The sequence below is a fragment of the Dermacentor silvarum genome, chromosome 6, assembly GCF_013339745.2.
Source record: "Dermacentor silvarum isolate Dsil-2018 chromosome 6, BIME_Dsil_1.4, whole genome shotgun sequence".
NCBI lineage: Eukaryota > Metazoa > Arthropoda > Arachnida > Ixodida > Ixodidae > Dermacentor > Dermacentor silvarum.
In genome coordinates this window covers 146,775,714-146,798,963 of record NC_051159.1, presented here as the reverse complement: position 1 = coordinate 146,798,963, position 23,250 = coordinate 146,775,714, and the positions used below count along the sequence as shown (strand labels likewise).

General features: G+C 49.4%; 1 protein-coding gene across 1 annotated transcript in view; it reads right to left on the bottom strand.

Moving 5' to 3' along the window:
* Positions 1 to 13,133: 13,133 nt before the first annotated feature.
* LOC119456162 (cytochrome P450 3A24-like) overlaps positions 13,134 to 23,250 on the bottom strand; it is a 66,666-nt gene continuing 56,549 nt past the window's right edge. The window contains exons 13-14 of the mRNA XM_037717788.2: positions 16,527 to 16,689; positions 13,134 to 13,369 (exon numbers count right to left, since the gene is read on the bottom strand). Coding sequence (XP_037573716.1) covers positions 13,292 to 13,369; positions 16,527 to 16,689 — 241 coding nt within the window. The 3' untranslated portion in view covers positions 13,134 to 13,291. The remainder of the gene's footprint in view (positions 13,370 to 16,526; positions 16,690 to 23,250) is intronic.

The following is a 23,250-nucleotide window of genomic DNA, read 5'->3' as shown; positions in this document are numbered from 1 at the left end:
TGATTACACAAACGCTGGATACGGCATCTGAGAGAGAGAGAGAGAGAGTGGAAAGGGGGTGTCCCGAACGAACGAAAAAAGGACGTAGTGGGCGAACGGCGAGCTTTCAAGGTCGCCTCCAGCCCGTAGCACAGGCAACGACACGTGCGCTACGGGAGGGAACGAACACCCGTCATCAAAAGTACGTGGACCAAGAGTTCCGCGACAAAGCCACATCTCTTACTCAGTCTGCCAACCTGAAATTAACGAGCGCATTGATTGGATTGGAACAAACTCTATTTAAGCCTGCAGTTGGGCGCTCACGCGCCCCGACGAGGGTCTCCGTCGTCTAAGAGGTTGCCGTTACTCGGCGCGGGTATCCGCTCGCCGTTGCTCGTTCGCTGGGTCCCTGCCTTTCGAGCGCCCCGAGGAACTGCTGGACGGCCCAAAGCTGTTGGTCTTGGCCGTAGCTCTTTTGCAATACGAAGTCTGAACTAGTTTCTGGTTTATACCAGCGCACCGAAAACATTCCTTTTTTTTTTTTCCCCTCACATCCCCTGGTCTGCATATGTTTGATCTTGGATACATGGCCTGCCATGTTTCAGTAAGAGAGAAGCATGTTTCAGGCCTTTGGCTTGAGCCGCGTGTGTCAACAATCATGCATGTTAAAGCATTTCGTTCAATTTAACCGCTGCGTTAGGTATAGAAAACCTTGAAACAGTATTTAGATTGAAAATGTTCATAGAGCACGAAATAACATCGTGGCCCCGGAAACTTCCTAAACCGTGTTTTGCCCTGACTTGAGGCGATTCCTTTGTTTCATTTAACCTATGTGAACCGCTTGCCAAAATGGTGAGGATCACCCACTTCCATTATTTCGCCAGGACTGTTCTCAACCGCTCGTCAAAGCTGTTCGGCATTGCACGGTTATATGGTTCTTGTACAGGTTCGGCTGCAAGATTTGCGGCTTGTTGTGTCGTGCCAGAAAACGCAGCTCTGAAAAGCTTTCATCTCTAACGCACTGTCATCCACGATCGTATTTTTGTCGCAGAACCAGCGTGGGGGAAAAGATGTTTCTGGCACAAACGCGGACTTGCCACGGACATCAATCAAACGTTAGGAAAGCACTCAATGTTGCCTTTAGAAAAGGCTTAAATGGCCATAGAAGTAAAAGTCCTTCCTCTCTAGCTAAATAATTCAGTGCTGCAAAGGATAAAAGTACCCCTGTTCGAATAGCAGTATTTTCGAACCGACAGAATACTAAAGGGAAACAACCATCCAATAATGAATATGTTCAATTCGTGAAAAATTTAAACAGAAAAGTTCTGTGGACTATATTTGCAAGACGTTTTTTCGTTATTTGATGCATCAGATGCCGCAAGCAACTGGCAGTCCGGGCAACCGAGAGGCTTATAAATGAGAAACAGAAAGGTTGATGTTATCTGGTGCAGAATTACAAGGATTATAACGAAAAAAAAAGGAACATCATGTCCCCAGATGCACGTCGTCGAGTGCAGCGCTCGTTCAAGGAGGTAAGTGCAATGACTGCACCTACTACTATAATATACTACTAATACTACTGCTACTACTACTACTACTACTACTATAACATAACACTAATACTACTGCGGGAACTTAAGCATTAGGAGATTGAGCAAATAATAAGTTGCCTTTCATATATCGAGATAGCAGATTCGTAATCTGTGAAAGGCGCAGAATGCCCATTGAAGACGGGAAACTATCGTGAAGAAGTGATCTCCTTCATGTGTTCGCTGAGAAAAGGCTTCGTCGACGTGGATCGTGAATCGTGGATCTACCGGTGCAGAATAATTCGGAAGAGTACGCACTTGCATCATCCATTCTCACGCCCCTAGAGGAAAGTCATTCTGCCATGCAATGTCTAAAGGAAGGCCCTATTTTTTTCTGACATAATTGTATAATTTTGGGTGACTCTCACAGCTGCAAACAAATACAAGTTTGTGGGAACCAGGAGAACTAAATAAAGTTTTGATCATCAAAGCAAGGTGTCACAGGACCGCTGGCGTCGCACCCGCCGTACAGGGCTTGGCACGGGTCGTTGCAACTTCCCCGCACGCCGAGCGCGAAACGACGCCTCCAGTTCCGGACGAGCGCGCCTCGGTATCTGCGTGCGTACGCGGATCAACCTCCAGCGCTCGCTCGGCTCCGATGAAGGTCGCGTACGAGAACGCGGTGAAAGCGCCGCAGAGAGAGAGAGAGAGATAAAGAGAAAGGAAAAAACAACTAGGGGAAACGAGGAAGGAAAACAGAAGACACGTGCAATGAACGGAACTCTGCAGCCCAATCGTGACGCTGGCGGGCTTTCGCAAATGGTGCAACTCACCAGTAAACACCACGCAGCTTGCGTCAAATGTTTCCTTCTTTTTTTTTTTTTCTTTATCGCGAGTGCGCCCGCACCTGGTGCGGTTCGATACTGCGAAGTGAAATCTTTTTTTAGCGCACAAAGAAGAACACAGGGCTGAAAAGAACAACGCGGACACAGCTAGTGCTCGTTCATTTCAGTCCTGTGTTCTTCTTTGGGCACTAAAAAAAGTTACGATGGATTACAACATGTCCAAGCATATGCTCTTTCACTTGATACTGCGCTTCCACTCCGTTATACTATAGCTCGCTGTTCTCGCTGCACTCGTGTTGTGCTAGTGCCAGAGGTGAGCGCGGACAAGGCCCGTCTACTTTATATATATATATATATATATATATATATATATATATATATATATATATATTAGTAACTGGATTTTTCAATGGGCCAAGCGTATTTAGGAATATCAGAAGCACAACATCGCGGTTATCTTAGGTTATTAATATATATATATATATATATATATATATATATATAATTTGTGTTTAAGCCGGACAGGGAAAGAAGAGGTTGGGGGGGGGGGGGATGATCAGGAGCAATACGAAAATTACACTCCTTGTAGTCTGCCTTCTGATTTATGCCCACTGCGTTGTTTCTTCCGGAAAGAGGAGGAGGGGAATTGCTTTTATTTGTACTCCTCCCTTCCGCTCAGATGAACCTCAAGTTGGGCGCCTCTCCTCTCCTGTCCTGTTCTTCTTCTTTGTGTACCTTTTTTATTCGCTGGACCCGTCCACCCGCCGATATGAACCAACCCGCCCAGCAAACAACGTTATTGAAGTTGTAGCGTTTACACCAAGCCAACATTTCTCTATGCAACAATTGTGCGCAGAGTGCGCAACATTTTCGCACTGTAACCACATCTTTTGCCGACGGGATGCCTTTGAATAGTTAAACCGGCGAAAACCCTGTAGATCCTTTTGTATTAATGTTACTTACGACACAGAAGCAACCAGTCATGAATACGGCCATGACCCGAATCAAGCAAGAGTGCCGTCGTCAGAGAGACCTCCGGAGTGACGCTGTCGTTGCTAAGCTTTGGATGACAGCTGAGCCCTACGCAAGTGTCCTTGAGGCGCCTGGTAACAAGACACAGTGACACAAGACCGATGCTTGTAACAGGCAGCGACGGGGCATCGCGGAGACTTAAGTCAATTGAACGCTCGAGAGATGCGCCCGGCGCCGTCCCGAAATGTAGACTGACCGCAATGCACACGCGTCTGCAGCTGCATGGGTGACTGCAGAGGGTTGCGTGTTACTCCTACGGTTCAGTAATCTGAGCGGATTACGTGCTTGTATAGGTGAGGTGTATAGGTGCTTGCATAGGCCTCAGAAAGAACTGGCGTATGTCGTGTCTGCTGGATCTGGTGGCGCCGTTTTACAGCGAAGCTACTATGGGAGTAGTGGTAACACCTTTATTAAAATTCTGCTCAGGTAAGGTCTGGCAGGCCCGAGTCCTAGGATGGCCCCTCTCGAGGAGCGACTCTTTCGGCCCAGGCGCCAAGGGCTTGCTGTCGCCTTTCATCTGGCGTTCTCAGAAGCTCCTCCCACGTCTGTTGTGAGGGAGCTGGCAGGAGCGACTTGGGAGGGGGTAAACCCTCGCACCTCCAAAGAATGTGATTTTGGGTAGCCAATGTTTCAATTGTGCAGTTTTGACATATTGGGGTCCATTGCCCGTTGGTAATTTTAGACAGCCAATGGGGGCTGGGGAACTAATTTGTTTGGATTTGACGCAGGATCGAGACTTGTGCTCGCGTGAGGCTTGCGTGTGGAGGCGCATACTGTTCTCCCTGTAGTAGTTTGTTATTTCGTGGTATGTCGTCGGTGCCTCATCCAGGGGATCCGAGTCTGAGGGGCACACCTCCCGGTTGATTAGACCTCGGGCTACCCAGTGCGCCTCCTCATTCCCTTGATTACCCAAATGGGCAGGGACCCATACGAGCTCAATAGCCTTTTAGCTTGTGAAGTCCCGCAAGACTCGCGCCACGCAGACGCCTATGCTGCCTCTCGAAAAGTTAGCGATTGCCCCTTTTGGTGTCGCATATGACGGTTTGCACGGAGGGATTCGCGGTGGCCAAAGCAATGGCAGTCTTTTCTACTTCTACGGTTGACGGTGTTCTTATGGTCGCGGCGTTGAGGATACGTCTCTCTCCGGTCTAGACGCTCACTACGTATCTTTGGTGATTTTGCTTTGCCGCATTGACATACGCAGTGTGCTGGTTGTTTTGGTACCTTTCTTGAAGGGCCTTGGCTCTGGCAGACCGCCTCTTGTCGTGTCTCCCAGGAAGCATGTTCTTGGGTAATGGTTTCATAACCAACTGGCGTTTGACCGCACCGGGTAGTGTGGTTGGTCCTGCTGAATTCATAACGGGATTCAGCCCGAGTTTACCCAGAATGACCCTGCCAGTTGCGGTGCTGGAAAGTCGTTAACGTTGGGCTGTTTTATGGGCTTCCATGAGTTCATCTAGCGTATTGTATACCCCTAGCTCAAGTAATCGTTCAGTGTTTGCATGCCTAGGGAGCCCGAGGCCTGCTTTATGAGCTGTGCGGATGATACTGTTGACCTTTTGCTTGTCGGAAAGCCGTAGGTGGTATAGTATGGGAAGGAGTACATTATGCGACTCACCAGGAAAGCCTGCGTCAGGCGAAAATTGATCGGCCTCTTTTATACCGCGGTGTCGTGTAGCTACTCGTCTGAGCAGGCCACAGATTTGGCGGCCTGTCATCTGTAATCGGGAAATAGCCTCGGAATTGTGAGTGTTATGCTGAATTAGCATGCCCAGGACTCTTATTGTCAATACGGGCGGAACTGGGCCGTCTTCCATATTGCCTTGGATAGGGGAAGTGGCGTCCCTTTCGGTGGCGGGTTTCGTAGATTTATCCCGGATGACGAGAAGCTCGGATTTTGTCGGGGAACACGCAAGACCGTTTTGTCGCACAAAATTTTGTATGGTGTCCGCGTCCGCTTGTAGTGCGTCCATGATTTCACCATACGAACCGTTGTTGGTCCAGATGGTGATATCATCAGCGTAGATGGAGTGCATGATATGCGCGATCCTTTCCAGTAATGGGGGCAGGTTTCGCATGGTCACGTTGAAAAGGAAGGGGGAGAGGACGGCACCTTGAGGGGTGCTCCTTGTTCGTAATTGATATTGTCCGCTTTTAATATCCCCAAGGTGTATTTCCGCAGTGCGATCCTTGAGGAAGTTTGTAAAGTAGATATAAGTGCACTCCCCGACATTCATTTGGGATATATTTGTTAGTATTGATGCATGTGACACATTGTCAAACGCTTTACTCACGTCTAGCCCTAGAATGGTACGGGTGGCTCTTACAGGGCCCGGGTGCAAGATATCTTGCTGGATCTGCCACATAATGTCTTGGGTTGACAGATTTGGCCTGAAGCCAATCATCATATGGGGCAGTAGCTTCTTGCTTTCAGTGTATTCATTCAGTCTGTTAAGAATGACGTGTTCCATAACCTACCCAAGGCAAGAGGTTAAGAAGATGGGACGGAGATTCTCCAGGTCCAGTATCTTGCCTGGTTTTGGTGTGAAGATCACGTTTGCATGTTTCCAGCTGGTGGGTATAGTTCCCTGTTTCCAGTGGATGTTGAAAAGCTTGGTGATTTCGGTAACCGACGGATCGTCTAGGTTACGTAGCATTTTATTAGTGAAACGGTCAACGCCAGCCGCCGCTGTAGTTTTGATGCTGTTTAGGACAGCACGTACTTCAGATTCCACAATTTCACTATCCAATTCCCTGTTTTCTTTTCTGGTGTAAACTGCGGGCAGGGGAATATCGGTGCTTGTATCAAAGTAGCGGCTTTCTAGAGCTTCAAAGAGGGCATCATTATCTCCCGGGAGGGAGTGCGTGATCCTTTGAAGGTTTGACAGTTCGAAGGCGATACAGCTTGCCGGTTTTGGCGAACACATGCAAAACAAATATTCGTACCCTCCAAAGTTTGCAAGACCAGGCTCTGCGGACATGTCTTGGACTTCCAGGATGCGCCTCGACTCATGCAACAATCATGATTGCTAGAGACTACTTTGTTCCAACATACATCACGGTTGACAACCACAGAGCACACATTCGACACCTGTGTCGCGTACCCATGCAGTCATCACATTGCGGCTATGCCGGCACAAAGACCTCAGGCCACGTTTTCGAAACTTGTTGCGGCACATCAAGGCTGCCTTCCATCGGGCTTTACACCAGCAGCAAGACCACTGTCACCTCTGTGGTGTCTACGACAGCCACAAGTAAACCTTACGATTCCGGGAATTACGATGAAGATCCGTCATTCCACGGTAGCTCTACGACAGTTCACATTGTCATTACTGAACGATGCATATGAACTAAGAACGCAGGTTTACACCGATGGATCTGTCTCAGCCACCAGCTCCACAGGCGTTTTTATCATCCCGGCTTTACAAGTCACAAGGAAGTTCAAAGTGTCCCACATAACGACCTCTACGGCAACAGAACTTGCTGCCCTACGTGTTGCTGTTATTTACATCGTAGAAACACCACCTCGAAACTGGGTCATTTTTTGTGACTCCAAGGCAGGCCTTCAGAGTCTGCAGTCAGCTCTACGACGCAAGTCACATGAACAACTGGTGTTTGAGACCAGAGAGGTTCTCCATCAAGCCCTCATGAACGGACACGACATCATCTTTCAATGGCTTCCGGGGCACTGTGGCATCGTCGGTAATGACCTTGCTGATGATGCCGGATGGTCAGCCCATAAGGAAACCCTGACAGTTCCTATACCCTTATCAAGGACAGATGCTGCGAGGGGTCTTCGTTTACTCGCTCAAGCCGAGACAGAAACTTCATGGAGCAGCCCGATTTTTACGAACTGTCGTCTCCACCGGCTGGATTCTACACTGAGGCTGCAGATTCCATCGAAATTCCCCCGCCGTGATGCAACTTTACTTTGCCGCCTCTGGTTAGGGGTGGCCTTTACGAAAGCGTACTCATTCCTCCTGGGCATGTCCGACACACCAATCTGTGACTCTTGCAACTGTGAGGAGACGGTGGAACATGTGTTGTGTTTTTGTCTTCTTTATGAGATCGAACGCGACATCCTCCGGAGTGTGTTGTACCGTTTAGACAGCAGACCGTTTTCAGAGACAAAAAGTCTTGGACCGTGGCCCCACACGTCGCAGGCTTACAAAGCGACGCGGGCATTGAAGTCGACTGACCTAAGTCGACCGGCCGATTGTGAGTGACCGATTGTGAAGTGTTGGACAACCGCACGTGTTCATACTGAGAGTACTTTCTTCCCTCTCTCTCCTTTCTTTTCATCCCTTTAAACCCCTTCCCCCCGTGTAGGGTAGCAAACCGGACGTGCGTCTGGTTAACCTTCCTGCCTTTCCTTTCTTCTTTTTCCTCCTCCTCCTCCTCCTTTGGACGTTCTTTTGTGATGTTCTAGTCTGAGTGGGGTCAAGTAGGTGTTTAAGCAGGAACCAGGTGTTTTTGCATCCTAGCTGGCCATTAAGGCAGTCGCATAGCTGGTGCCAGTGTTCCTGACTGAGGTGTCGTGAGTATTTCTCGATATCCCTTTTGAGTTGCGCGAGGCGTTTGCGTAGGCCATGGTTGTGTTTCTGCGTGAGCCAGCGTTTCTGTAAGCTCTGCTGAGCAGACCACATGTGGACCAATTTAGCATCAGGAGCTGGCCCGTCCTCCTCCTGCTATACCTCAGTGGTTGAGTTAGCGACGTCTTTGAGAAGAGTGGATATCTATTCTTCAAGGTTTGCAATGGGTGCGGGTTCACGTCTATTTCGAACATACCGGAAAACGTCCCATTTAGTGTGCTTAATATTTAGCTTTTTCTCGTTGTAGCCTCTGGAGGGTACCTTAATGGAGAGAATGTAATGATCACTCCCAACGTTAAGTTCCGTATTCTCCCAGATAGCACTGTCTATGTTCCTGGTGAAAGTTAAATCAGGCGAGGTGTTTTGACTCACGCTATTGCCTATGCGGGTTGGTCTTTCAAGGTCAACCAGAAGGGTAAAACCAAAGCCTTGGGCGGCCTCCCAGAGTTTAGTGCCCTTCTTTTCACATTTTTGATAGCCTCAGGCCGAGTGATGCGCATTAAAATGTCCGAGCACCACGAGTTGTGCAAGCTTTGCAGCTTTATATGCTTTGCCTAGGAGTGTAGCTACTGCTAGGGTTTTAGGCCTAGGGGGGGGGGGGGGGGGGGGGGCTGTATACGTTCAGAATGTAGAGCGTTTTGTCGGATAGTCGTTTTGGCATGATTTCATGGAAGATGTATGACACCGCCGTGAATTCTAGGTCTAATTGGTTGGTGGTCAGGTTTCTGTTCACCATGATAGCCCTGACCAGAGATATGTCCGGAGAGGTGATTTCGTTATAAGCCGCAAAGCCTGATGATTTCGCCTTAATGCCAGTAGTTTCCTGGAGGGAAACTATATCAGGTTTGATTTGGTGATTTTGAAGCGTGTATTCCAGAGACCGGCGTTTACGGCTGAAACCTTTCCAATTCCACTGCCAGATTACGATTGGTGCGTTGGCCATCACGTTTGTTTGTGCGGTTCCATGCGTGGTGAAGCCGCGCTAGGAATTCTTGTGGGCCCTCCGGCAACCCGTTGAGCTACCGATTTGTGCAGAATGTTTGGTTGTGGCGTTGGTGTAGGCGGTGTTACCACCTGAGACTGGCCCACTCTTCGACGGTCGTGTCCGGCAATAGAAAAAAAAAACTCTGATTGCCCGTATGCTGTATGTGCCAGTGAAAGCACGCGAGGTACGCGCGCTTTGACGTGGAACGAACGCACGGCGGAGAGCAAACGCGACTTCCCAGTGGAAGGGGAGCAGTGGGCGAGGAGGGTGTTGAGGCACCCTAGACTGTGCGTGCACCCTTTCCCACTGCGGCGCATGCGCGCAGCCCTGCTGGCCTCTGCCGCCTGTGCCGCCGACTCTCTCTGGGCTCTCGCCCGCCTCTCCCCCTAACAGAGTCGACAACGGGGTTTAGCCGTTCCGTCACGTAGACATCGCGCTAGCGCTCTTATGAGTTGCCCTTACGACTCGGTTTGGCCCAGCCACGTGCCGTTCGTTCGGAAGAACAACTAAACGAGCGACTGCGTCCCCAGTTGCGCGAATGGGCACGCAAACGCCGCGAAATGGCGTATGCAGCCGGAAATACGTCCAGTGGTTCGGAAGCCCTAGGCGAACAAGAGGTCGTTGGCCAAATACGCCGCGAACGACAGCGGAGCCAACAATGTCATCGGCGCCGGCGGGCCAACGCCACGGACGACGACCGGGCCAAAGAAGCCAAGCGCAAGCGCGACGCCCACCTACGGCAGGATGCCACACCGTTGGAGCACTTCCCGGGTGTGACGGCGAGGTTCCGAAGGGAGTTCATCGAGAACCCGTTTGGCGCCGCATGTGCGGTGTGCGACCTAAAGTCCCTATATAAGAAAAGTACCGCCATCTACTCTTTCCTCCGCCGCCTCCTCTCCTAAAGCGCTTGCATTTATTGCGATAGCAATTATATGGGCACTTCTACGGGATTTCTGCCGTCGGCGTCGCCGTCGTCGTCGCCGTCGCCGTGAGGTTCCGTATAGATTCCAAGGGCGATAAAATCGTCGCCGCGCGCCGTATGCGCGAGTAAAAGCGCGCGGGGGACGCGCGCTATCACGGAGAGCCAACGCACGGCGGAAAGCAAACGCGATTGTCGCCCAAAAGGCCGTGGGGGTATGGGGGGGAGGGAGGCGGGGCGACGCTGTGCTACGGCACCAAATGCTTATCTTGCAACCCAGCGCAAGGAGAACTGGCAACGCAATCTCCCACGCGAAAGCAAAAAAAAAAAAAAAAGCGGGGAGGCAGCGCGGGAGGGACGGGGGGAGCAGCTTCTACTCTGCCAACAAATACGCTTGCACTGGCTGTGGTGCCATCGCCCGCACCGTCTCTTTATCTCCACCACGGCCGGGCTCGACTGGCGCGTTCACTCGCTTCTTAAGAAGCGAGCGAGCGCGCGCGCCAGTCGAGCCCGGCCTTGTCTCCACACGGCTCTGACCTTTATGCGCTGTCCATTCGCCACTCAGTTTCCGTTGAAGCGATAGACCGCACGATTCTTCGCCCGCTGCAGCGGCCGCTCCAGCGTTTTGAAAGTCGTTGTCTGCGGTCATTCAGTGTGATCTATTCATGTTTGCTTGTTGCGCGATGACGCCACGCTTGTCAATTCAGTTAGAAAGCGAATGTGTCCAAGTTTATGCGGCCGATAAAACTACTGTACTATCCCTACTCCAAATAGCTAGCTCTCTACCACTTTGCTATCGCAATTGATGCTTCGCCTTTCGGGCGAAACTGCGACATTTTTTTTTTCTTTACTTTTTGCTCGCGAAAGCCAAGTCGACGGTGGCACACCTAGAAAGTCTACGTTGAAGCTTTCAGGCCGGGTGCGCGCCGCCGCCGCCACCGGCGACTGCGGCTGCGCAGAGGACTTTCAACATGGCTATGAGGCGGAAAAAAACAAAATATAAAGAAGTGAAAAGCGCGCGCTATCATTGTCTAATTGGAGATACAGGAGAGAGAGAAGCGGCATTGATCAAAGGATGGCGGTACTTTTCTTATATAGTGCGACCGACTCTGGTTGGCCTGCGACGCGTCCACGATCCGCGGGGTCACGAACGAGAACCAGCAAGAAACGGCCGCGGGAGCGTTGCGGCAGTGTTTCGCTTCCTCCGCTGACGTCTACAAAGAGCCGGTGTGTGGCACGTGCCAGGAATCCCTGCTCAAAGGCGCGGTGCCCCGGTTCGCGACCGTGAACGGATACAAGTACCCACCCGTACCGGAGCACCTACCGAAGTTGAACATGATGGAGGCGGGCACCATAGTACAGCTTCGCTGGTCTGCCATCTCCACCTCAGTGGAAGGGCTGACAGTTTTTTTTTTCTTTTTTTTTTTTTTTAACAGTTGAGCTGTTGAAGCCAGCCGTTGGTCCTTGATTCGCGAACAGAAAATGTGGGGTGATCCTGGCGGTTGTGCAGAAAGGGTCCAAGCGCGGAACTAGCGAAGCTGAGCCTGACTAAGTCTAGGTAAGCATGGTTGGTGCTACTTAAGCTTCTCAGTCATCGATAGCGAATCAATAGCCAATCAATAGCTAATCGATAACCTATCAATAATCAATAAATTCCTGGGAAATGCTGGGGATAACTTGGTAGTACTTACCCTAGCCCAAATACGTGGTCAATACCTTGCGATAGCCAATCAATAGCTAATCAATAATCCATCAATAATCAATAAATTCCGAAAAATTCTAGGGATGACTTGATAGTGCTTAGCCTTGCTCAAATACTTGGCCAAAAGCTTGCGATAGCCAATCGATAGCCAATCAATAGCTAATCGATCAATAGTCAATAAATTTTGGGAAATGTAGGGGATGACCTGGTAGTACTTAGCCTAACCCAAATACGTGGCCAATGCCTTGCGATAGCCAATCGATAGCCAGTAAAAATCTAATCGATAATCGATCAATAATCAATCAATTCTGGAAAATGCTGGTGATGTCTTGGTAGTGCTTAGCCTAGCCCAAAAGCCAGGAGTAGCTAGATGCCCATTAGCTCCGCTGTCTCTTTAACATTGCGCCTACAGTGCAATTTACGAAATATCTTTTTCTTTCATTTTCGCGTTTTGTGAGATAATTTTGAAATTTCAATCTGTGCGACAGAACACAATCTGTATTTCTTGTTTTCTGACTTAGACAAGGATACCTCGTTAAATACAGTGGTTCTTTCTCTCCTTTCTTAGGTTATCGGTAACACCTTAATTATTTTCAAGAATTTTCCTTGTCACCAAAGCCTACATCCCGTGCAAAGAGAAATCCCCACGGACAATTTTTGTGCCCTGCGGTTTACGAATTAACATTGTTGCTTTGACATATCGAAGGCGAATAGGGCTTTCTTTGATTTTTTTTCGCCCGTTTTCGTGGTGGTCGGCGACCGGGCTCTTCTCCAAAGGCGCCGGGCATACAGGAGGCGCGTGCTCTCGAACCACCAAGTGTGAGGAGCGGGTTCGCCACCCAATGCTAGCTAGCCCTTTCAGACGCACGTGCTCTCCCGCGAGAGCTGTTTCGGCGCCTGTATATTTAGAGGCCGTGTTCAATGGTGGCTCTGTGTACTTTAGCTCTGTGTCGCGTTCGTCCGCTGCCATGGCTGATGGCTGCGTTCGTCGCCGAAGTCCCGCCTTCGCATGTCCTGCCGAGATGCTCCTGTTTCGTCTTGCCGGTACACCACAGATTCGCTTGAAACGACTCCTAGAATGCGTGGGGTCGGCTTGACTTTAACGTGGTTGGTCGGAGGAGTATTTGGCCTCCGTGGAGTAAACGAGTTGAGAAGAAAGGTGCCGCAGCCGTTATGCCGCGTTTACTGAGTATGCCGCGTTTACTGGGGCATAGGCCATTGCTTAAGGGGGTATGAGCCAGTCATTGTCTTACGTAACGGACATATTTCATTTTGACGCAATCTCATCTCGAAGAATCGCAAGCGGCAATGGCGGGCGCAGGCTACTATCCATGCCGCCGAGCAAATTCGAGACATCGAACGCAAACGACAACGGCGGACTGCGGGCATACCGTCAGTGACGTCATTCTCGCCGTCGCAACAGTACATGTACGTGTGTAACCTCATAATTGAAAAATACTCTAATGAACCTGCTGCATCATAACCCAGTGATAAACACCGGGACAACACGTTTCAGCTTCGCTGGTTAACCATGTTCACGGAGTGGAAGGGCCGACGAACTTTTTTTATTCGCCATATTGGTGCCAGTGAAAATAAAAACACACGTGAGTAACTATTTAGTTTTTTTTTTTTTTATGAGATGCCTCTCTTCTGCAAATAGGTGCACTGAAGACGAAGTCTTGCTGATGTAGTCACTCGAATATGGTTGTTACGTTCTTTTCCGGATTCCCAGTGTGATGTCCTTTGGGATGAGCACCCTAAACCCACTGTTGAATTCCAGGGGAACCTAACAAGAGCGAAAACAAACAAAGATAACCAAACTGTTCAGACTTTGACAACTTACGGCGACATCGAATAATCTGCAAATTTATGCGGCGATATACAAGAAGGGTCAAGTATGCACGACGCTATACATTAGCATTTAGGAATACGCTGCCTAACACGGCACAAAATTTTTTTTCGTGGGCGTTGGCACAGCCGTTCGACCTGCACCGGATTTATATCAGGCGATGACTGGTGCCCATGACAATAACACGTTTTGCAAGGAGAACGGTTGTATATGCTACCAAAGTTATGCCGGCATGATTTACTCTGACGACTCCACACGCCAGCCATGCAGCTATAAACCGCCCTGTTGTTTTGCGTACTGCCGACTGCGGTTGTCACCTAGCGCACTATACCGCTTTCCTTTTTTTTTTTCTAATATGTCACACGGAGAGTCTGTGTGATGTTTATTTGTCTGTTTACATTGTGCTTTCTTATGTGTCTTTTTTTTTTCTTTTACCTGTGTACTACCGATCGCTTGGCTTATCATGTGCTGCCATGGGTGACATTATATTTCCGGTGGATCGTGTGTCCAAACGTCAGCAAGCACAAAAGACTCTTCTATCATTTGTGTCTCTTGTACATCCGGCATCTCTTGTACAGCCCGGCAGGCGTGGACCTCTCCTGGTAGCAGTTACCAGCTAGCTCTCATCCTCTTCTCTGGGATTTATATTTATGTGTGCAAATCAAATAAGTATAATAAAGTAATAATCATAATAATAATTTACCTGTACATGAGAAAAGCAATCGTACTTTGTCAGAAATCAAGATTCTTGACAAATATGAGCGCCAGCGCATTTAAAGGCACTGCTACGTTACCCGAAACAGACCACATTTCGCCGCAGAGTGGGCACTGTGTGAAGCTCTACGTGTCCGTGCTTGACAAGGGAGTAAGGCCATCGAAATATTTTATACGAAGAGGAGGGAACAAGAAAAGAAAAGATAGCAAAAATTTACTCGTAAACGCGAGAAAACGTGCACCAACTCTTCTATAGGTTGTCATCTTTTATGACCAATGGCTTCGTGTTTCAGAAATAATATTCACTGCGCAACGTGAAAACTGCGGTGTTTTACTGCACACATGATGGATGGAGCCGTTGGCAAAGCCAGTTGTTCACCATTCTCGAAATGTAAATCGCTTGAGAAAGAAAGTCGATTGCTAGCCTCGTTGCCGGATTCCTATATTGATGTCCTGGGCTGTCAGGACTAGAGCACTGCACGGGCCGATTTTACCAGCCCGGGCCCGGCCCGGGCCCGTTTTTGCGTTAGGCTGCCCGCCCGAGCCCGACCAACAGTTTTATGGTGAGACACGGCCCGGCCCGGGCCCGGAAATAATCGACGTTACCCGCCCGGCCCGGCCCGCCACCCCTTTACCTTAGGCCCGATCCCGGCCCGGCCCGGCTCGAAACCAGCCCGAACCCGGCCCGAGACCGAAAAAGACCACCGAGCAGCATTTAAAAAAATAAAGAAGAGAATAAACGGAATTTATTCTTAAGGCATAAATACATGTCATATGCAATTATGAACACCATTTGAGCGGTCTGAACTCAAATACCAGCGCGCAAAGTAGTACGAATGGCCCTGCCGAGCAGTATCGCCAGCAGTTTCCAACGGCGCGAACTTGATGTGGCCCAATACACTTCTATCGCAGCGCCGCCGCAGTATTTTTCCATGTTGGGTGCCTCGCTGCAAAGCAGGGGCCGCCCCAGCCACTCGTCCCACTCAACCGTATTCTAGTACACACTAGCCGAAGCGCAGCCACGACCGGTCGTGACGCATGGATGGAGTAAATGGAGAAAGAAAGCTTCTCGCTCCTCCATGGTGCAGCATAATGCGCTGCTGCTAGGCGACCGGTTGAGAACATGCGTGTAATCATGGATGGACGCAGTGCCATATTTCAGCCGCGTGACGAATTATCTTATCTTACCAGTCATCGTTTTACCAATTCGCCTTTGAAGAATCAGCAACTCGCGAACGCGCTTACACCGCGCTGAAATCATTAATTACATTGATCTAGGTAAGGAATACAATGGCATTCTTTGGGTTGAGGCGACTTCGGTCTTTCTGGACTTTTACATTCTGTTCAAACAGCTCAAAATACGACGGAAGAAAAGGGAAGCACACAGAAGTAGCACTGCTAGCTTCCAGCTGCTCCGGGGCAATAGGCTTTTCAGAGTCGAGACGCGTGAGGATAACTCGCTGCACATTACATGCACACCACTTGAAAGTCCGAGCCCGGCCCGAGCCCGCATCAAAATACCCGAGCCCGGCCCCGGCCCGGGTCAAAAAGCACATGCCGTGCCCGAGCCCGGCCGAGCCCGTGAAAAAACTGCTCTACCCGGCCCGACCCGGCCCACGGGCCGGGCCGGGCCCAGGCTTTCGGGTAAGCCCGAGCCCGTGCAGTGCTCTAGTTAGGACGCTGAATCCATTCTGGAATTCCAGAGGCACCTGAAGTACAAGGTCAATTAGCATTAGCTTACTTTCTAAAAACAAAGCGATTGGGCAGGATAGGGTATGCAGAAACGACAGAAGTGAAGCGTGACGAAGCACATCATTACTCCACGCTCCCGGATGCTAACTTCTAATTTGAAGAAACTAAAGTGAACCAGAGGATAATCTTTAGGCACTGCTTAAGCAGTTACCCATAAGTTGTGAAGAAGTTGTAGCCTGTAATACAACTTGTTCACTACGTATAAGTAACTGTACGTGTTTCACTAATGCCTGAAGCTTATGCTTCATAATTCTCCGTGATACATACGAGCTGCAGTGTGAATGGCGAGCCGTGTTGGTAGGACAGTAAAGTAACCTGTAATGAATCGCGCGATGCCTGGGGTGCCCCAGTTCGAATCCTTACTTGTCATTAGTCTACTTCGGTGATATTAGATGCCCTAGTGCCAGATGTATTGAAATGGTGCTTCAAGCCCTACCGCCCATGATAGGTGGCGCTAGGGCGGAGCGATTACGAGCAGCTCTTGCAAGGCTATAGGTCCGCCTGCAGCAAGCAACACCCCTCCTCGTCCTCATCTTCCTGAGATACTTTCCTGCGACGCGCACTGAGGGCAGCCGCTGAACGCTGCAACGCGCAAAGCCCCCGAGTTCACGCAAGCACTAGAACTCACTTTTGTCTTTTCAGTCCGAACCACCTTCACGTTGCGGATGGTGTACAGGATGGACAGCTTCACGGCTTGCAGGCCGAAGCGCATGCCGATGCAGTTGCGGGGCCCGGCTCCAAACGGCAGGTACGTGTACGGTTGTATGGAGTCTACGTTCTCGTCGCTGAACCTGCAAGAAATTGAGTAGCCATGTTGCTACCGGCATGACCTCCGCCGCAGCCATGCGCGCCTTTAGGGGGGATGTCCAGATGTCGTGGCGCCCCCCCCCCCCCCCCCTTAAAATCTGTCTTCCCAGCGCCAGCATACAAGTGACAAGATCATGCAGTCCTTCCTCCCAGCTGTTACTGTTCTTTTGCTCTGGAGAGACAGGCAAGGTTGAATGGTTATTCAAGAGAAACCGACAAAATGTTTCTGATCCTTTTACATCCAGTCAGACATGACATAGAGCTGCACAACTGCTGTCTCTGCGTGCCTCAGGGTACCACTTGCGTCGGGGCCTGCTCAGAAGTAAAGCGGCTTTCTTGAATACGGTAGACTTCTTGCTTGAAAAAGAAATGCGTCCTTAGCTCACTTGAACGCGAAATAATTTATTACCGTATTTTATTATTATTATTATTATTATTATTATTATTATTATTATTATTATTATTATTATTATTATTATTATTATTATTATTATTATTATTATTATTATTATTATTATTATTATTAATGTATGCGTGCGCCAGCACTCAGACCTTAGGGTTGCTCCTGGGCACGTTAAAAAAACACGATTGATGGAGTGATTGATCAGTATTATTATTATTGTTATTATTATGATACTGTTCAATTTCCCTTCTACTCTTTCTTATGTATCTGAGCACGAGGTCGCGGGATTGAATCCCGGCCCAACGGCCGCATTTCAATGGGGGCGAAATGCGAAAACACCCATGTTCTTATATTTAGGTGCACGTTAAAGAACCCCAGGCGGTCCAACTTTCTGGAGTCCCCCATTACGGTGTGCCTTATAATCAGATCGTGGTTTTGGTACGTAAAACCGCAGAATTTTAACTCTTTCTTGTGTATGCATTTTGCGCCTACGGTTACATGTATGTACACTTTTCTTTTCAAGATTGTTATTTTTTATTCAATCTTTTGTTTTTAGTGATATTACTCTGCTGTATTTCTTTTTCTGTGTATACGTGCGCCAGCACTAGGACCTCATGGTTGTTCCTGGGCACGATAAATAAACGATTGTTTGATTGATTATTAATATTGTGAGCATTATATTACCCCTTCATCTTCTTCACATGTATATACTCATCGTCATGGCCAGCGTCATTCTCGTCAGCGTGCGGCCTGCATAATAAACCGTCGAGGTTGAACAGCTGTCTCGCAAGTGGTGGAGGCTGCTCTCGATTCCTTGGTCCTCTACGACTTCGAGTTTCCCTGGAGCTTCGTTCCGGTCGCCGCTTGCCCCGCCTTTCCGCCACCATGCCCCAAGAAGATCCACCAGGAGCCCCCAGCGTCACCGTCTCTGCCCCACCCGCCGTACCTTCATGGACCGTCAGCTATTTCTGTTATTCACGCTGACTTGTGCTCTCGTCTACGCAAGGTTACTACACCTTACAATGGAGCTATTCTACATGGCGCAAATAATGTTGTGATTCGGCCATCGGCGCAATGCACCTTCGAGTTTCGATTGACGGGATTCGCCACCATATCCAGTTCGCAGTGTTGACTTCCTGTGCGCACATGCTTATACTAGGGTGGGACTTTCTCTCTTCGGCGTCTGCTTTCATTTCGTGCCGTCAACGCCTCGTTAACTTGACCGAGACCGACAATTCCGACGACGTGCCCGACCCGCGCCTTCGTTTACGAACTGCTGACGATTGTATGGTGCCTCCTGGCCGCGAACAACTTCTTGGAGTTAACTCTGACACCGCCGATGGTGACGTTTTAGTTGTACCATCAGCTCGTTGCCTGTCCAAAGGGATTGCTCTGGCACCTAGCCTTGTTCGCTTCACCAACGGCACGGCCACTTTGGCTGTACTCAACACAACCGCTGAGCCAGTACTTCTTCCTAAAGGCGCTGTTGTAATTTGCCTCTTGGACACTCAGCCTGTATCTGTGCTTACCTCGACTACTGCTGTTTCACAAGCACCTACAGCTATAGATACGGTCCCTGCTTCTGTTCTCGCTAGTGCAATCAGCACTGATCTAACGCCACAGCATACGGAAGAGTTACTGGCGTTGTTATCCAAGCGTAAAGACTCCTTCGACGTGCATTCGCCTCTTCTGGGACAGACTTCTGCAACGGCTCATCGCATACACACAGATGGAACTTCCATCGTGCGCCGGCGGCCATATCGTGTTTCTTCCGCCGAACGCCAGATCATTGATACCCACGTTGCCGACATGCTGAAACGAAGCATCATCCGCCCTTCCTCAAGCCCTTGATCGTCACCTGTCGTTTTGGTGCGTAAGAAAGACGGCTCAGTGCGATTTTGCGTAGACTACCATGCCTTGAACAAAATAACCCGCAAAGATGTATATCCACTGCCCCGAATCGATGATGCGTTAGATTCATTACAAGGCGCGGAGTATTTCACCAGCCTTGATCTACGCTCCGGATGCTGGCAAATCCCCATGCACGAAGCAGACAAGGAAAAAACTGCCTTTGCCACACCCGATGGACTTTACGAATTTAACGTAATGCCTTTCGGCCTGTGTAATGCTCCCGCCACACTGTACTACGGGGCTTAAAGTGGAAGACTTGCTTATGCTACCTTGACGACATCGTCATATTTTCGTCGACCTTCCATCAGCACTTGCAGCGCCTCGACGAAGTCTCTAGATGCCTCTCTGCTGCTGGCCTTCAGCTGAATACAAAAAAGTGCCACTTCGCCAGCAAAACCATTAAAGCGCTCGGACACCTTGTCAGCAAAGAGGGCATTCGACCTGACCCCGATAAGATTACCGCTGTCTTGGGCTTCCCCAGGCCTCAACGCGCCAGAGACTTGCGTAGCTTCCTTGGCATAGCTTCGTATTTCCGGCGCGTCATACGTAACTTTGCCACCATTGCGGCGCCGCTCCATCAACTACTTCCATCTGGAGCTCCCTATGTATGGTCGGACGAACGCCAAACTGCTTTTGACGCCCTAAAGCGTGCCCTTACGTCCAACCCTGTGCTTTGTCATTTCGACAGCACCGCACCCACTCTTCTACATACTGACGCCAGTGGCCATGGTATCGGCGCTGTTCTTCTGCAACGTCAGCAAACTTCCGAAGAACGTGTGGTCGCATACGCAAGTCGCACGCTAACACCTGCAGAGAAAAATTATACCATTACTGAGCAAGAGTGCCTTGCCGTTGTTTGGTCCGTCCAAAAATTCCGGCCTTATCTGCACGGCCGCCACTTTACGGTCGTTACTGATCACCACGCCTTGTGCTTGTTGGCGACGCTAAAAAATTTAACGGGAGGTCTCGGCCGTTGGATACTTCGTTTGCAAGAATACGACGTCACCTACAAGTCTGGAAAGAAACACCAGGATGCCGATGCTCTCTCTCGTTGTCCCCTACCACCGTCTTCAAACACTGACTGCTTACCACCTTCCATGAGCAACCCGCCGGGCGTGTCTCCTGCATTTCCTTCACTCGCAGCTCTCGACCGGCTCCCACCTAGCCATTCTCATACGTTTGCAACTTGCCAACGTAGTGACTCCTACTGCCACTCCGTTATGGAACGTACTCGGGGATCCTCTCGCACACCTAACGCTCGACTCCGTCGGCAGTTGAAGAAATTCAAGATTGAAAATTCAGTGCTATACCGGTACGTGTTTCCTCCCGAAGGAAACCGTTGGGTCCCTGTAGTTCCCCGATCACTTCGGACCCAGATACTGGAGACCTTTCATGACGATCCCACTGCCGGTCACTTTGGTTTCCATAAAACCTATGAGCGAATTCGCAGCCGCTTTTCTTGGCCTGGACTTGCAACAAGCGTAGCAAAATACGTGGCTTCCTGTTAGATCTGCCAACACCGCAAACGACTGACCTCACCTCCGGCTGTACTGCTACAACCTGTCCCGTGTCCTGAAGCTCCTTTCGCAGTCGTTGGTATCGACTTGTATGGACCACTACCCTTATCGGCTGGCGGTAAACGATGGATGGTCGCAGCTGTAGACCACTTGACACGGCACGCTGAAACAGCCGCACTACCTTCCAGTTCCGCTGAAACAGCCGCACTACCATCCTTTTTCTTGGAAGCCATCTTTTTACGACACGGAGCCCCACGTATCCTTTTGAGTGACCGCGGTAGGACCTTTCTGTTTAAACTGCTCGACGATGTTCTCCGTGCGTCCAATACCATCCATAAAACGACCTCCAGCTACCACCCTCGAACTAATGGCTTCACAGAGCGCTTTCATCGTACGCTGTCCGACATGATTTCAATGTACGTCAACCCTGACCACACCAATTGGGATGTTATTCTCCCATTCGTCACCTTCGCTTACAACACGGCCGTCCAACTCACAACGGGGTACTCGCCCTTTTTCCTTGTGTATGGTCGCCAACCGTAAGCTTTTCAAGCATGATATCTCCTCCATCTTTGATTAAATCTACTGTTATTCCATCTTCTCCAGCAGCTTTTCCCCTGGTCATGTCTTTCAAGGCCATTCTAACTTCATCGCTAGTTATAGAAGGAGCCTCTGTATCCGGTTCATCACAATTTCGAATGAAAGTAGCTTGGCTGTTTTGGGCACGGTACAGGTCAGTATAGAATTCTTCCGCTGCTTTTATTATGTCATCGAAATTGCTGATGATATTACCATGCTTATTTTTCAGTGCATACATCTTGTCTTGTCCTATGCCAAGCTTTCTTCTTACTGATTTAATGCCGCGTCCATATTTTACGGCTTCCTCAATCTTTCCCACATTACAATTTCGAATATCCCTTACTTTTTTTTTGTTGATTAGTTTTGACAATTCAGCGAATTCTATCTGATCTCTTGAGTTCGACATTTTCATCTTCTGTCGTTTCTTCATTAGGTCCTTTGTTTCTTGGGAGAGCTTACCTACTGGTTGCCTTGGTGCCCTACCTCCCACTTCAATTGCTGCTTCTGAGATCAACCTAGTTACGGTTTCATTCATTACCTCTATGTTGTCTTTATCTTCCTTTTCTAAAGCTGCATATTTGTTTGCAAGCACCAGCCTGAATTGGTCTGCTTTTACCCTTACTGCCTCTAGGTTGGCCTGTTTCCTCTTGACTAATTTCACTCTCTCTCTCTTCAAATTGAGAGAAATCCTTGACCTCACTAACCTATGGTCACTGCACTGAACCTTACCTAACACTTCTACAACCTGCACTATGCTTGGATCGGCAGAGAGTATGAAATCTATTTCATTCCTTGTTTCTCCATTAGGGCTTTTCCAGGTCCACTTCCTGTTGCTGCACTTCCTGAAGAAGGTATTCGTTATTCGGAGCCTATTCCTTTCCGCGAATTCTACTAACATCTCTGCTCTTGCAGTCCTAGAATCGATGCCGTAGTTGCCAATTGCTTGCTCACCAACCTGCTTTTTCCCCACTTTTGCATTGAAGTCGCCCATGACTAAAGTATACTGAGTTTGCACCTTTCTCATTGCTAGTTCAACATCTTCATAAAACTGTTCTATTTCTTCATCATCGTGACTAGAGGTTGGGGCATAGGCTTGTACTACCTTCATTTTGTACCTCCTACTCAGCTTTATTACGACGACTGCTACCCTCGCATTAATGCTGTATAATTCATCAATGTTGGCAAGGAACAAGCCTGGCAAGGGAACAAGAATTCAGGATCGCCAGTCAGCCTCTAGAGTCTGTAAAGGAGTACGTTTATCTAGGTCAATTACTCACAGGGGACCCTGATCACGAGAAAGAAATTTACAGAAGAATAAAATTGGGTTGGAGTGCATACGGCAGGCATTACCAAATCCTGACTGGGAGCTTACCACTGTCGTTGAAAAGAAAAGTGTACAATCATTGCATTCTACCGGTGCTAACATATGGGGCAGAAACCTGGAGGTTAACAAAGAAGCTCGAGAACAAGTTAAGGACCGCACAAACAGCGATGGAAGGAAAAATCTTCGGACTAACGTTAAGAGACAGGAAGAGAGCGGTGTGGATCAGAGAACAAACGGGGATAGCCGATTTTCTAGTTGACGTGAAGCGGAAGAAATGGAGCTGGGCAGGCCATGTAATGCGTAGGATGGATAACCGGTGGACCATTAGGGTTACAGAATGGATACCAAGAGAAGGGAAGCGCAGTCGAGGTCGGCAGAAAACCAGATGGGATGATGAAGTTAGGAAATTTGCAGGCGCAAGTTGGAATACGCTAGCGCAAGACAGGGGTAATTGGAGATCGCAGGGAGAGACCGTCCTGCAGGGACATAAAATATATGATGATGATTGCATGAGATGATGATGTGATGATGATGGTGGTGGTGGTGGTGGTGGTGGTGGTGGTGGTGGTGGGGTGGTGGTGGTGGTGGGTGGTGGTGGTGGTGGTGGTGTGGTGGTGGTGGTGGTGGTGGTGGTGGTGGTGGTGGTGGTGGTGGTGGTTTGTGGTGGTGGTGGTGTGGTGGTTGGTGGTGTGGTGTGGTGGTGGGGTGGTGGTGGTGGTGGGGTGGTGGTGGTGGTGTGGTGGTGGTTGGTGGTGGTGGTGGGGTGGTGGGTGGTGGTGGTGGTGTGGTGGTGGTGGTGGTGGTGGTGGTG